Below are 13,792 nucleotides of genomic sequence, written 5' to 3'. Positions count from 1 at the left end.
TTTCACTCCGAATTCGAATTCCGAACACTCCGATTCCGAGCGTGTATCATGTTGACTGTCATTCGCAGATGGAGCGTTTACTCCTTGGTAGAGGCAAGAAAGCAGTTCTCGGCCGGCGTTATGCTGAGCTAATCTCTGCTAGCAATGTGACTTGAGAGTATCTTCGACACAAATGGAATGCTGATTTCAATCTTACAATAGACGAGTCAACTTGGCCTGAAATATGGCGGTTTGCTAGAGAGATCTCCATATGTAACAGAACCAGAGAGACTCAGTTTAGAATATTACATAATTTGCATATTACCCCACAGCTCAGACACAGGATCAATTCAAGTTTGACTGAAAATATATTGAGGAGTACTGGGGTAAAAGTGTTAGCAAACTTAATTTGATTTTTTTTGTCCAGCTTGGTGCTGATCCACAGGTTCTGCTTCTCGATTTACCCAGTCCTCATATTAAAGGGACTCATCAAAGAAGGCTGCTCAGTATTCTCACATTTGCTGCTCAAAAGAATATATTGTTCAGATGGATTGATAATGCACTTCCAACAATTGGGGGCTCGCACAAAGTGATATATGACTTTATACCAATGGAATATCTAACACAGATTTAAATGTAAAATGGATGATTTTTTTTTTTAAAGATCTGGACACCCTTCTTTAAATATGCTGGTAAAGGACTCACAACTATTGTATTAAAATGGATGATAGATGCAATGAAGAAAACTGACTAACTGATGATTTTGGGTTACAAGGTAGGACATTAATTTACCTATAATTATGATTATTATTTTTAATTTTCCTTTCAAAAAAACAAAGCATTTTCTCTCGAAATGGAAATTAAGATTACTGTTAAAAATGTTTTACTACTATGTTTCTTTCCAAATATGTGTTTGCCACATCACTGTCAATTGTAATGGGACAGAGCATTTTCATTGTATTGTCTGTATTACATAATAAGTAGTTTTGTTTTTTTGTGGCCACAGTGTGTTGTTGTTTGTTGTTTTTGTCTATGTTGCGATAAAAATATTACTCAAAAAAAAAAATCACTTGACACACATCAGCTGCACTCAGGTGATCTGTATATGTAACAGTGACACTGCCGGCATAAACTAGCTGGACCTCTGTTGAATTACTTCAGTTACTTTAAAGGAGATGAATATTTATGCAGCCATTTACTTTACCTTATATATTTTTAATTAATTGACATTATTTTGAAAAATCTGTTTTCACTTTGAAATTAGAGGTTGTTGTTTTCTTGCAAATTCTTGTCAAAAAACTCAAACTATATTGACCATGACTTCATGCGTAAAAGCAACAAAAGGATGAAACAACCAAGGGGGGATGAATACTTTTTATAGGCATTGTACATACTGATATTATCAGAATAGAGCATTGCTTATACGGCTGATATTATCAGTAGATATTTGTATATTACAGATATAATATGATTGGCTAAATAACAAGAAAGTTGCAGTACAGAAATATCAAAGAATTTTTTAAGAAACATTGTCACTGATACAGACGTAGCATTTCCATAAGAGAGCACTGCTTATTTTTGGACTGAAAATTGTCCCACTCACTGTCAGTATGAATAAATAACCAATTGTGAATCCCGAAACTGCATTTTCTCAATCAGCTTCTTAGATATTGGACATCGTCATATTACACTTACTTACATGTATCTTCTAAATAGTTGTGTTTAAAAAAGAAAATTAGTATTGAAAATAGGTTGCATCTTTCAGTTGCTTCTAAATTGAATGCACACACTAACCAGACCAAGATCTTTACAATACAAGGCTGCTTATGGTGCTCATGGAAACATTACCGTTTTTGTTCGCAGTGGCCACCAAAATCAAAACAATCTGAAAGTTGCTTATAGTTTCTTTATTATTGCTATTGCCCTAAATAATCTAGTAAGGGTCAGATGCAGGCATACCTTAAATAAAATGAAATTGAATCAACAAACAAACTCCACTCATAAAAAGGGCAAGGTAAAAATAATCAGTCATGAAAAACCAAGCAGCTTTCTGCTCATAAATGGCTTAGGTTATTTAAAGAAACATCATTATGAAGACAGGAAACCCTCTCCTGCAGACAGAGTCCTTTTGTGACAAGACTACAGTGACCCTGGTAAAAGTTCACTTCTACACCTTATATGTGGAAGACTGATCTGAGTTCACATTTAAAAAAAAAAAAGATAAAAAATCTGAGGTGATATCCAAATGTAAACATCATTTCTGAATTCCTCAAAGACTTAGGATAAGTAATATAGGTACATCATTTGTTTTTTTCTTTTACATTTTCTCTCAGATAGTTGAACTCTGTGTCGCTGTGTCTTCATGACAGCATTCCACAATGCAATAATTCATTGTGAGAGATTCCACAAACGCCATTCAACCCGTGAACTGGACATCTGTCCCAATCAGCACATGGTCCTTCAGAAAAATGAAAGCAGCAAAAGCAAAAGCAGTTAGCAACAAATTCAAAATGAATTCAGAATTCTGTTATTGGCCCTCATTTATATCCCCATCATATAATAAAAGTAGCTAGCTCAAAAACATGCAGTTGTATAGAAAACATCCAGTCTCTGACCTTCAGGACCTGAAGATCAGTGTTCACAAGCTTCATCTTTCCAAGTGTAGGAAGTGGGTATCCCTTTGCAAGTTGAACTATGAAGCAGAATTCATATATTTAGATAAACTCACAAAACTGCAATGTAACAAACACTAGAGTGATTTAAAAAAAAAAGGGGGGTTTTATATTCAGTTTTAATTATGTAGTACAATTCATGGTTTAAATGCAGTTCAAAGAGCTTCACATTGACATTGAAATACACATAAAAAAGAAATACAAAAAGTAAGACACATCGGATTAAAATGTAGCCTGCTTGAAGATAATAGGAGAGAAAAAAAACATGTTCAATATAACTCCGTTGAAAACCAAAACAAATATACATACTAGCGATGTGCAAGAAGGTAAAAAAAAAAATAAAAATTGATGTTTCAACCAGTTTTTGTAATCCTGCTGACAAACACACAAGCACACCATAAATGACCAGTTTGACTGCAGCACAGGCCACACCAACTTCAGTCAGTTTAAACGCATGTATGTATGTGAGGGTAAGATGTTGACCGGTATAATAAAGCAGTAATGTCCTGCAAGTATTATAATAAGCAGAACAATTAGCATGTCAACATTGCCCATCTAAAGTCATTGGGATTGTTCAGGCTGCTCAGAGTTACTTTGTTTATTCAGTACCAGCTAATAGCAGCCATAAGACTTGAGGGTGTAGCATGGGCCAAGGAAGACGAGTGGATGGAATTACAGGGCAGTTACATTATAGTATTTCTCACACCTGTTAACTCTGCAAGATAAGGCATGGCCTCTGCAAAGGTTTTACATTCTCTGAGTGCCCTTCTGTTATTGGGCTGTGGGGGAAGGCTACTTCATACAAAGAAAGGTTGGTAACCACTGGTATAGTCTGCTAATATATAACAAATATATCAGGCAGGATATGTTTCATTCCATCTTCCACTAAATTAAATAAACCTTTATTGCCCTTAGGGGATTGTATAATATCAACAACCATGCATTACCACACATAATATACAATAAAGCATATTATACAGTGGGTCAGAAAAGGTTGGATTTTGAAATAAAAAATGCTTTTTAAGTCATACTGGTCATTTTGGATTTGGAACTTAAATCAGAGTCAACTCCATAAACTCCCATTAATCTGCATGCAAGTGCCTGGGCACATGACCTGGTACCTTGTCCATATAAAGTAGAAAATCAAAATGCAAGATCTCACCATTCAGTTTAGGTATCACAACCACTTTGAGAACCATTTGGAAGATGTTGTCAAGGGATCTGACCTGCAGGTTAGGGTGAGGGTTAGTTTGTTATGTGGGTACTGATGCTGCACACTGTGATTCCTGTTAGAATGCAGTTCTCACCTGAAACTCTCCCACATAACTTGTCCCCAGGGTCAAATCCATTCTGTGAAAATTAGGCAAAATTAGACTGTGATTTCCATCCTTACAAGGACCGTTTGGCCCCATTTTACTCTTTAGCGAACAAGTTGTGATTTCTGAGTAACTCACTTGTTTAGGGTGACAGCTCCAGCCAGCCTCATTCCACTGACAAACACCCGGGCACTGACACTAGTCTCCTGCAAAAATAATATGATGAGAAAGTTACAGACTCTGATCCACACAAATGGCCTGGCCTGGCCTTTTAAAAACTTTTTTTTTTAACATTCGTACTGTATAACCTACCAAGTTTAGGACAAAGAGAGGGGAAAGTGTGGCGTTTGGCTGAATAGCATAGGCCGTCACTGTGCATAGGGCCTGAACTGTCAGGTTGTTGGGCTGAAAAGTGATGATGGGATTCTTCACCGTCTTCACCAGCAATTTCATCATCAGACCTGGATAAAGCTTTGCAATCTGAAAATACACCGATACATGGCTGTGAAATTGTCAATAAAGATAATCTATGGGCTAAAATATGTGCCACCAGAAACCGAATTTGAATTATTTATATTTGAATTTGAATTTAACTTGAATAATTGCATTAAAAAAATGAATTTGAATCACATAATTTTAATATGTATTGTATAATTTGAATCATTGCATTAAAAAAACTGAATCTGAATTGTGATTTGAAATTGAATGTATTAGTTTGGAACTGAACATTCAGTTCTCACAATTCAAATTCAGTTCGCAAAATTAAATTTCAAATTTCTGCGACGAACATACGGGTAGTTAAGGCAGAGCAATCGAGCACAGAAAACGGATGTGCTGATTGGCCGAAGAGGTGCTCTGGCAACCGGATGGCAACAAATGTTACAAAAGAAAACGGAGGTGCTGATTGGTCGAAGAGGCGCTCTGTGTATCTGTGCTCGATTGCTCTGCCTCAACTACCCGGATGTTAGTCACAGAAAATTCAAATTGAATTTTGTGAACTGAATTTGAATTGTGAGAACTGAATGTTCAGTTCCAAACTAATAAATTAAATTTCAAATTACAATTCAGATCCAGTTTTTCCAATGCAATGATTCAAATTGAACAAAACAAATTCAAATTATGTGATTCAAATTCAGTTTTTTTTTAATGCAATTATTCAAGCTAATCAATTCAAATTCAAATATAAATAATTCAAATTCAGTTTCTGGTGGCACATATTTCAGCCCATAATAATACTTATGAAATCAGTGAAATGGGTTGTCACCTGTGGGATGAAGGTTCCGAACGTTCTGGTGTTGAGTCGGAGAGGAGAGCTGTGTGGGATCTGTTGTGACAGAGCCAGGTAAGTTGTAGATCAGTGTGACGTCATGAAAGAAGATTCATGAGTGAATCAGGAGGGTGCAGCTCACCATATCATCAGTGATGTAGAGGCTGAGGGCTCCAGCTGTGTTGTAGACGAAAGCTGCAGAGTTGGCGGTGAAGGCTGACATGCCTATGTACAACATGTTGTTGATCTGGGGCGGCATAGAAAAGGCTGTGGGGGAGAACGGAGGCTCCTGATGCTTCCCGATGTTGTAAAATTCCCCCTTAAGGACAAAGAAATAACAGAAACGGGAATGTTGGGACAGAGGATTCAGATATATAAAGTGTGCTGTTAAAGCATATATACTTCTTTACCTTTAGGCTGAAGTCTATTGATGAGTTTGAAACTGTGGGTGATGACACCATGGAATATTCAATCTCAGCATACTGATCCACCTTGGCTAAAACTGCAGTGAAGTAGAAATGTTATTTTATATATTCAGCATTAATGAAAAATACAAATATTTAAAATAAATATAATGTTTTACCATTGAGAGTTTTCAAGTGAGGGTTCAAGTCAGTTACTGCTTCGCCCACCAGAGGGCAGATCTGCAACAAGAAAAGACCAGAAAAACATCTTCCCAGACTCCAAAAGAACTTGGTGCCACACAGTGAATTTTGACTGCAGAATGTATTTAATGTATAAAGAACATTAAAGTGGTTACAGTGCACATTAGAGTCCAATGGTAACCAACAGCAGAGAAATGTGTCATCCACAATCCATTCTTCTTTGTGATAATGTCTAACTTTGTTGTTATTGATTTTAGACAAAAGAGTAAATACACATCCTGGCTATCTCTGATACTAATGTTTCATTCTGACAGATCTTCACTGGAAAAATGTCTTATCATATCAGTTTTGTTTTCTGAAGTGGATTGTATGCATTAACAATCATGAGACGAAAAGTTGCCCCTACTGACTGAGCTGAAATGCACATTTTGATGCAAAGTCAGTTAAACATTTAAAAATAAATAAATATCAGTCTCCCCTTCTGTCCCTGTCTCATGGCGGTGTATTATGGCCGGAAACGTGCTTTGCAGGATATCATGATGTCAAAGTCACATTGACCTTTGACCTATTGAATATGAATTGTAATCACTTCACCATTTTATCATTTTGGACACTGCTGTGAAATTTTGTCATAATTAGTGTATGGATTCTTGAGTTATGGCTTGAAATTGATTTTGTTTGGTCACAGTGACTCTGGCCCTCATTTATCAAACGAGCGTACAACAGAAAGTGAGTGTAAAGTGGGCGTACGATCATTTCTACGTAAGGCTCGGCATTTATCAATTTGGACGTGAGCGGAGGTTTCGATCAGATCTCAGTCTGCTCTCAGCTCGTGTACGCAAATTTCAGTCAGTGTGAAGTCCGCATGTCTGAGACGGAGAATTGATCTTAGACTATAGTATTGATGTCTGGAGCTGATAAAACCCTGTGGTGTTTTGTTTTTTAAATGGTGACAAACCAAAGCATGTTTAGGCTATATCACTATAGCTCTACCTATACTAGCCGAGGCTATTAAATGTTGTTGTCTTCTGCAGACCGGAGCGTCAGTGTCTCCTTCACCAGTGGTTCTGCCCCAAAAGAAACATTTCCAATCAGCGCTGCCACACGCTCCTCTAACTGGGACAGAACTCTACTAAATGTAAAGAAGTGAATAATATCTCTCAATCATTATAATAACAACAGTATTTGAATATTATATAGGCTATTAGGCTTTATATATATCACAATGTATAAATCAAATATTCCAAAATCACCAGGAGTTGAAGGCTAACAACAGCACTGATTTCCTTCCTTTTCACTTTTTTTGCTGTCAAAAAAAACAGTTTGCTCTGTTGCAGCTGTTTGACATCAGTGTTTCACTTTCTGCCTCTGAGAAACTCCTCTTCTTTTGGAATTAAAATTTACCTATAACTATAACTATAAGTACTTTTATGTTATAAACCTCAGTCGCTGCATATTTCTGTGAAATGTCTATTTCCTCCTGTTGTTATTTGTGATGGTGCACTTTGCTAATAAAGCTGACTCAAAAAAAAGAAAAGGAATAGAAATCCTCTTTTTGGCCGTATTGCGTCCTTCATTGTCGTAAACTCGGGGCGAGGCATCTAAATCGGGTATATATTAGGGTGTGAAATTTAAATGACGCTTGTTTCGAGCCGCCACATTTATCAACAGCCGATCATTCTTACGCTGTGATTAGCGAGATACGAACATTTGAGAAAGCACACATGAACCCTGTTGTAAGACGAAATAAACGCTCAGATCTGCGCTCGTTTGATAAATGAGGGCCCCTGTCTTTTGACATCTAAATCGAATGAATTCATCTCTAATTCTAAGTGGTGTTAAATTTAAACACATTCCCTCAAGGTTTTCCCAGTGTATTGCGTTCATATGAATGAGAAAGACATAAGATCGCAGTGACTCTAACCTTTCATCCTTTCACCAAAATGTAATCAGTTCAGTCCAAGTAAACATTTGTGCTGAATTTGAAGACTTTTCCTCAAGGCATTCCGGAGATATTGTGTGAATGGGGTGGACATAATGTCACAGTGATTTTAACCTTTAAGCTTTCACTGCCAAAATCCAGTCAGTTCATTCTTGAGTTCAGGTTGATGTTTGTGCCACACTTGAAGAATCTCCTTTCAGGCATTCCTGAGCTATCCCCTTCACAAGATAGCTCAACGCAACACTCAACTATGTAAAACCCTTACAACCTCCGGACATGGCAGCTGATTTGTATATCAGAACTCTGTATTTTGTTCTTTTCTCTCCCAATAATCATCTTACGGCCCCTCAGGTTCATCTTGTGACCCTTTTGTTAGGGTATTAGTCATAGGTTGGGAACAATTTGATTCAACTACCTATGTGTAAATAAAATATGTAACAGTTCTGTAAGAACAGAGGAGATCTTTTGGCTTTATTTTGGATAATTCATTGTGTTAAAATGAAATACTACAACCCAAGACGAAGGGCAGTGATTAAAAACAGTGGGTATGAGGCTGGTTTGCACTTACCTGTTTCTGCATTGCATTTCGTAAAGCCTTATCAACGAAGGATTTGAAGAGATTGTACAGCCAGCTAAAATGAATAGCAACCATAGGAATTAGGGCAGTATGCAGTAGGACTATCATGAAAAAAAACCCCATTCCATTCCCTCACATGGTTTCAAACATAGTGCATAGCTGGATTTTTACCTGGCTCCACCATGGAATTTGATGCTTGCACTGCCGACAGTGGCAGCACAGTTGACACTGCTGACCGAAGGTCGACCTGTCTCATCACTCTTAATGGCAACACTTGTAGTGATAGTGAGGTCATTGACATTCAAGTCAAAAGAGCCGCTGTCCTTTCTGTTATAAGAGAGGAGTCACTGCTGCATCAGACATATCACAAAGTGGACTTAACTGTACTGTACAAGGAAGAAATCTTTTCTCACTAACATTATTCGAAGGTACTTGACCCTCCAGTTCCCTTGCAGATTAATGAAGGCGTTACCAATGGATAATCTGACACCAGTCCCTGGCACCAGATCCACCATAGACTTTGGTAATCCCACATCCACTATATGCAAACTGGAAGAGACAACATGCAAGAAAGAAATAACACCTTAAGTATCACACTTCCAGACAGAATTTACAGAATTGTTGAAATGGTGCCTTACTTTGTCAGGCTGTACTGGACCTTGCCAATGGGAGACACCTTCTGTGTCCCTGAAATATCTGGAACTTTGATGGTTTTCAGTTTCTGCAGAATTGAAGCCATCCCCAATTGTCTGCCTAGAAAAGGGCATGGAAATTCGATAATGAAACTCTGAAGTGATTTGTGTTTTCCAGTTGAAAGAGTTGTAAAAATGTGGTGCAGACCTTACCATATTCAATGCCTTTTTCTGTTAGTTTAACCTGTACCCCAGGATTGGTGCTTGAAGTCATAGGGAGTAAAGCCACCAGAGCCAGCAACTCACACAGGAACATCTTGACTGTTGGGAGATTAAATGGACAAGTCTGTTTTTCATGAACACGACATCATCAACCAGGCAAAGCTTCTGCTTTTGTCTGATTGACATGTGTTTTTCTGCAGGGAATTTTTGGGAAGTAGTTAATGTTTCCTCTTTTAGATGAGTGCTTTATATAACAACTTACTGTTTTCTTATTCACTCATATAACCCATTCATAGATGATCATAACATAACATTATACATATTACTAAAGTAAATTTACTTAAGTAAATAAATGAATGTTAAAATACTTAATTGCATGTAAATGGTCTGTATTTGAAATCCTATATAGGTAAAAGTGTAGTATAATCAACAAAATATCCGATTTTCTTTCCTACCTAAGTTAGAGATGCCCTGATCATATTTTTTCGTGTCATGTCGTAATTTTTAAATTTTATTTTTGTTAGTTTGATGACAGGGAATATGTTTCCATTATGATTTACTGAGTCATGGCCAGATTTCTTTACTTGTAGCTAAATTAACTGCTAATGCTACTGAACCTTAGGTGCTGTTGGCTAGCTAGCTTGAATAGCAGTGAAGCAAATGGGTGTACTTACTGACTCAGCTCTAGGGTATCATGAGCAAAATGTGGCAAGAAAACCCCCTTGTACCATGTTCCTTTTCATAAAACTAGCCTCTGTCAGTCTCTGAGGCTGTGTTTCATCCTGGAAAGCCGCCTTGGGCACTCACTTCCCCATGAAACTGCTAGTAAAGTATTTTTTGTTTCCACATATTTACGTGTTGTGCATTATAGGCTACATACATCGCACCACAATGCAACTATTAGCTGTCTCTGCCTGAACTGGCACTTCTCAACTCAAAACATGGTCGGCATAGTTCTATATGGATAAGTTACACGTACAAATTACGATTCTAGAATGTTCAGTTAGAGTTCTAGAATGTTAAGTTACAGGTATGTAATGGAAAGTCACAATGCTAGAATCTTGATGTACACTTCTAGAATGTTAGGCCCACACAAATAGTGACCGTACTGTTAGGATATCCCAATAATATAATAATAAAAGCATGCAAAGACAACAGTTCTAGAATTTTGAGTTTTAAAATGTGAAGTTAAAAGTCTAAATTCAAAATTGTTAGGTCACCATTATTGATTGTAAGTCGCAGTTCTAGAATGTTATTACATTTCTAGAATGTTATGGACACACACTCGCCATGCACACATGCTACTGTCATACCAACTTAAACCCAGTGTTGGCTATTCCACAAGGTAGTACTGCCAACATCAAAGCTTGTACACGGTGTGGCGAGGCACAAAGTAAGAGGGGCTAATGGCCCTTTGGACCCACTACTTTCAGCCCCCATGACTCAAACTGTAACTATAAAATGAGAATAGCCAAGCAAAGTACAAACAAAACTGTACTTAAGTGCAGTACTTGAGTAAATGTACTGTACACTGCAGGCTTGTGTTGGTGAGTCCTGCCTGAGAAAGAGCTGACTGTCACTGTTGTAGAAGAAACCACATGACCCCTGATAAGTCAGCAGACATACCAGACTCTTATTAGATTAGTCTAACATTAAAGGCCCAGTCCACCATTTGTGTCCTTTTTGAACATATTTGAATCAGTTTAGAAAGACGGACACAATTGCAATATATCAACGTCAGCAGTTCCTATGTCTGTCACATGCTGATTTTCTCCACCAACCACGACTCCTATCAGTTGTTTAGACTGAAAACATCCAACCAATATTACAGAGCGCTTGTTTTTGCTTATGACATTGGTTGAACTTTAACATGTAGCTTGTAAGGTTTTGGCTCTGGACATGTTTACGAACAGATTGAATGGTAAACAGACAGACTGACCTGACAAAATGCAGAACATGACTACCAGTTTAAGGCTCTCTAAAGGAAGTCTCATTTTGGGTCAGAGGTGCAGTTCAGGCAGAACGTGCCGTCTGACAACAAAAACCTCAGTGTGAAAAAGCAGCTTATCAAAGAGAAACAATTAATTCCCATAGAAAATCAGAAACATTCATGTCTGACTAAACATACTGACATCAGCACTAAATTTCTGAAAGTAGCTCATCATCAAGAGGTACATCCCAAAACAGAAGCAACACCGACAATGCACAAAACATACTTACACATTTTTAAATTGCAGCCTTTGAAAATACTCTTCAACAAACCCACTAGAATCTACATTTTGTTAATAGCGTTTCTAGTGAATATACACCCACTCTTACCTGAAGCAGCAGTTTGTCCGGTTATGTCAGTCAGATTGCCAAGAAGACAGAGTGAAAGAGGAAGGGAGGCACATGGCCTGTAATTCACTTACTCAATCAGGAACTGAGCTTTGCTTTGGGACTGCCCTAGATAAAGCAACAATGAGAAAACTTGGTAACTTCACTGTTTCACTTTTCTGCTGTCTTACTATCTCTTCAATATCACAAAATACCAACAGTGCTCTTATCTGAGTGTTCCCGAAAGTCAATGCAGCTAAACCTGAACCACCTCAGCTGAACTTAAGAGCAAATACCAGGCATGAAAAAGGAACTTAAAGCACTAAACTGTGTGTTTATTAAACCTCTGCTTCTGCTGCCATTTAACTGTGTAGCAGAATTAAATGATCTGTCTTGTGTGTGACAGTATTTTATGTGCTACATCTTTTCTGTCAGCTTTTGCCTTTATAACACACAAAGCAAAGTGATAATGGAGAATAAAATCAAGCTCTCCATCCTCTCGAAAGGCGCCGAACTGGGATTTCACATGTATCACAGAGTATGATGTAATTAAAAAAAAACACATTTGTTTTTATTGTAAGGTTTTTCCAAGAAGTTGGCTTTAAAGTACGTCCTGTAGTGCAGTTATTACTTGTACTTGGTCTTAAAAAATATAAAATGCAAGTCACCTTCAAAAACAATTGAAGGCACACACATTAAAAGTCTAATTGATGACATTCTGAACATATGACACACTGACACCAACACTGTCCTTGTGTTGCCAATTAACTCTTTTGTTTCACAGAGGTGAAGAAGTGTTTTTGCCTGAATAACTGAATAACTCCTTTTAGTTTTTGTAAAATTAATTAGCCTACTTACTGTGTGAAAGAATAATAAGTAGCTAAATGTATGCTATTATTTAAACCTACTCTATGATCAGTGAAGTAAGAGTCTTTTGACTCTGTTTACCAAAGATTGACAACTTTGGTAAACCTGTTAGCTTCATCTGGTAAGATTTTTTTAGGAGATTAAAGAGCCTGTTCTCTGTCTTAAAGCTATTAATAGTGTGACAAAACAATTTGAACCTTTTTCTGACCTTCCAGGCACATCTCAGATAACAAACAGTTGTCAGTTCATAACCTGGTTTAAACCAAGACCATTAGTCTTTTAAGAGGGGTGAGACACACACAAAAAAGTCACATGAAAAAATGACAATGGAGATAAAGCATAGACTGTATATAAATAATGGACGTAGTCACCGTGACGTCACCCATTGGTTTGTGGACTGCCCGTTGGAAGCATCGAGTTCAGCGTTACACTCATCGCCATCTTGCGTCACCATCTTGTTTCCAATACGCGGAGCAGACCATAATTTGGACTGTGGAGGAGCGAGAGGGATCTGATCACTGACTACAGGCCTCTCTGACTGAGAGAAGCCACTGCTAATTCATGGTAGCATTAATTGGAGCATTAACTGGGATGTTAATTTCGGCTAGCAAAAAAACAAAAACATAATGTATGTTACTGACCTCAGAAAAATGAACAGCGATTTGGAGTGTCTGTTTTCCAACCAAACGCTGAACAAGACATTTTTACTGAACAAAACGTTCAAATAAACTGTCATTAGGTGAAAATACAGTGAAAGGGTTAAAGTTATGAGACGCAACCGCTAAACGTCCTTTTTTATATCTAAATAACGTTATATATAACTTTATTGACACGTTGCCGTGGATGAGCTCTGCTTCTCTCCTGATGACGGCTCACCTGTCAATCAAAGGTAGCCACGCCCCAAATCATATGATTCTTTATCTTCTATTTTCTTCTAAATGGAGCTGTTATTTTAACTATTAACATCAAATTGTCTTGAAGAAGATTTTTTTTTACGAGCGATTGAGACTATAATGTTGTCCGAAAAAAAAAATCTGATGTAATAAATCAAGTGAGAAGTTCTCTCATTTTGCATTGAAATTAATGGGCAGAAATGTTTTTGCAGCCAAACTTAGCGCCCCCTGCTGGAATTTTGGTAGAATGCAGCTTAAGGGACTTCCTGGTTTGCCTCCTTGCTCAGACCCGGAGGTTGCTGCCTGAGAAAAAGCAGTAGCTGTAGCAGTAGCTGTAGCAGTGCTGACGTGTCTGCAACCACAGGAGGGAGCAGCTCCAGAGAGATACCACTCAGCTGATTCAGGTTTTAAATGTTTGTTTTCACTGGCCTAGTGTCAGGGGGTGGGATCAGTCGTACACAGGCTGGGGATAGCAGTATAAAAGAATGCACAGCAATGCAGGAA

General features: G+C 37.7%; 1 protein-coding gene across 2 annotated transcripts; it reads right to left on the bottom strand.

Moving 5' to 3' along the window:
• Nucleotides 1–1,370: 1,370 nt before the first annotated feature.
• LOC131969122 (bactericidal permeability-increasing protein-like) lies at nt 1,371–11,645 on the bottom strand. Of its 2 annotated transcripts, XM_059330281.1 has the most exons (16): nt 11,532–11,645; nt 9,204–9,311; nt 8,997–9,111; nt 8,776–8,907; nt 8,530–8,685; nt 8,350–8,413; nt 5,818–5,878; nt 5,645–5,736; nt 5,377–5,553; nt 5,232–5,291; nt 4,280–4,447; nt 4,106–4,173; nt 3,959–4,001; nt 3,814–3,877; nt 2,595–2,671; nt 1,371–2,437 (listed from the first exon to the last, which is right to left on the bottom strand). In XM_059330281.1, the coding sequence occupies exons 2-16, from the start codon at nt 9,304–9,306 to the stop codon at nt 2,396–2,398; spliced, it is 1,422 nt and encodes a 473-aa protein (XP_059186264.1). In that variant the 5' UTR covers nt 9,307–9,311; nt 11,532–11,645; the 3' UTR covers nt 1,371–2,395. The 2 variants fall into 2 exon arrangements, with proteins under 2 accessions (XP_059186264.1, XP_059186265.1); XM_059330282.1 differs by lacking the exon at nt 11,532–11,645 and having other exon boundaries at nt 9,204–9,931.
• Between the last annotated feature and the right edge of the window lie 2,147 nt (nt 11,646–13,792).

The sequence above is a fragment of the Centropristis striata genome, chromosome 3 (genome assembly GCF_030273125.1).
Source record: "Centropristis striata isolate RG_2023a ecotype Rhode Island chromosome 3, C.striata_1.0, whole genome shotgun sequence".
Taxonomy (NCBI): Eukaryota; Metazoa; Chordata; class Actinopteri; order Perciformes; family Serranidae; genus Centropristis; species Centropristis striata.
The sequence above is the reverse complement of the archived record's forward strand: the minus strand, read 5'-3'. Positions and strand labels throughout refer to the sequence as shown.

Coding starts and splice junctions, on each gene's coding strand:
- LOC131969122 (XM_059330281.1), bottom strand. CDS start 9,306: ATGTTCCTGTGTGAGTTGCTGGCTCTGGTGGCTTTACTCCCTATGACT. Junction 8,908..8,996: donor GTCCAGTACAGCCTGACAAA/GTAAGGCACCAT, acceptor TGTCTCTTCCAG/TTTGCATATAGTGGATGTGG. Junction 5,737..5,817: donor TCACTTGAAAACTCTCAATG/GTAAAACATTAT, acceptor ACTTCACTGCAG/TTTTAGCCAAGGTGGATCAG.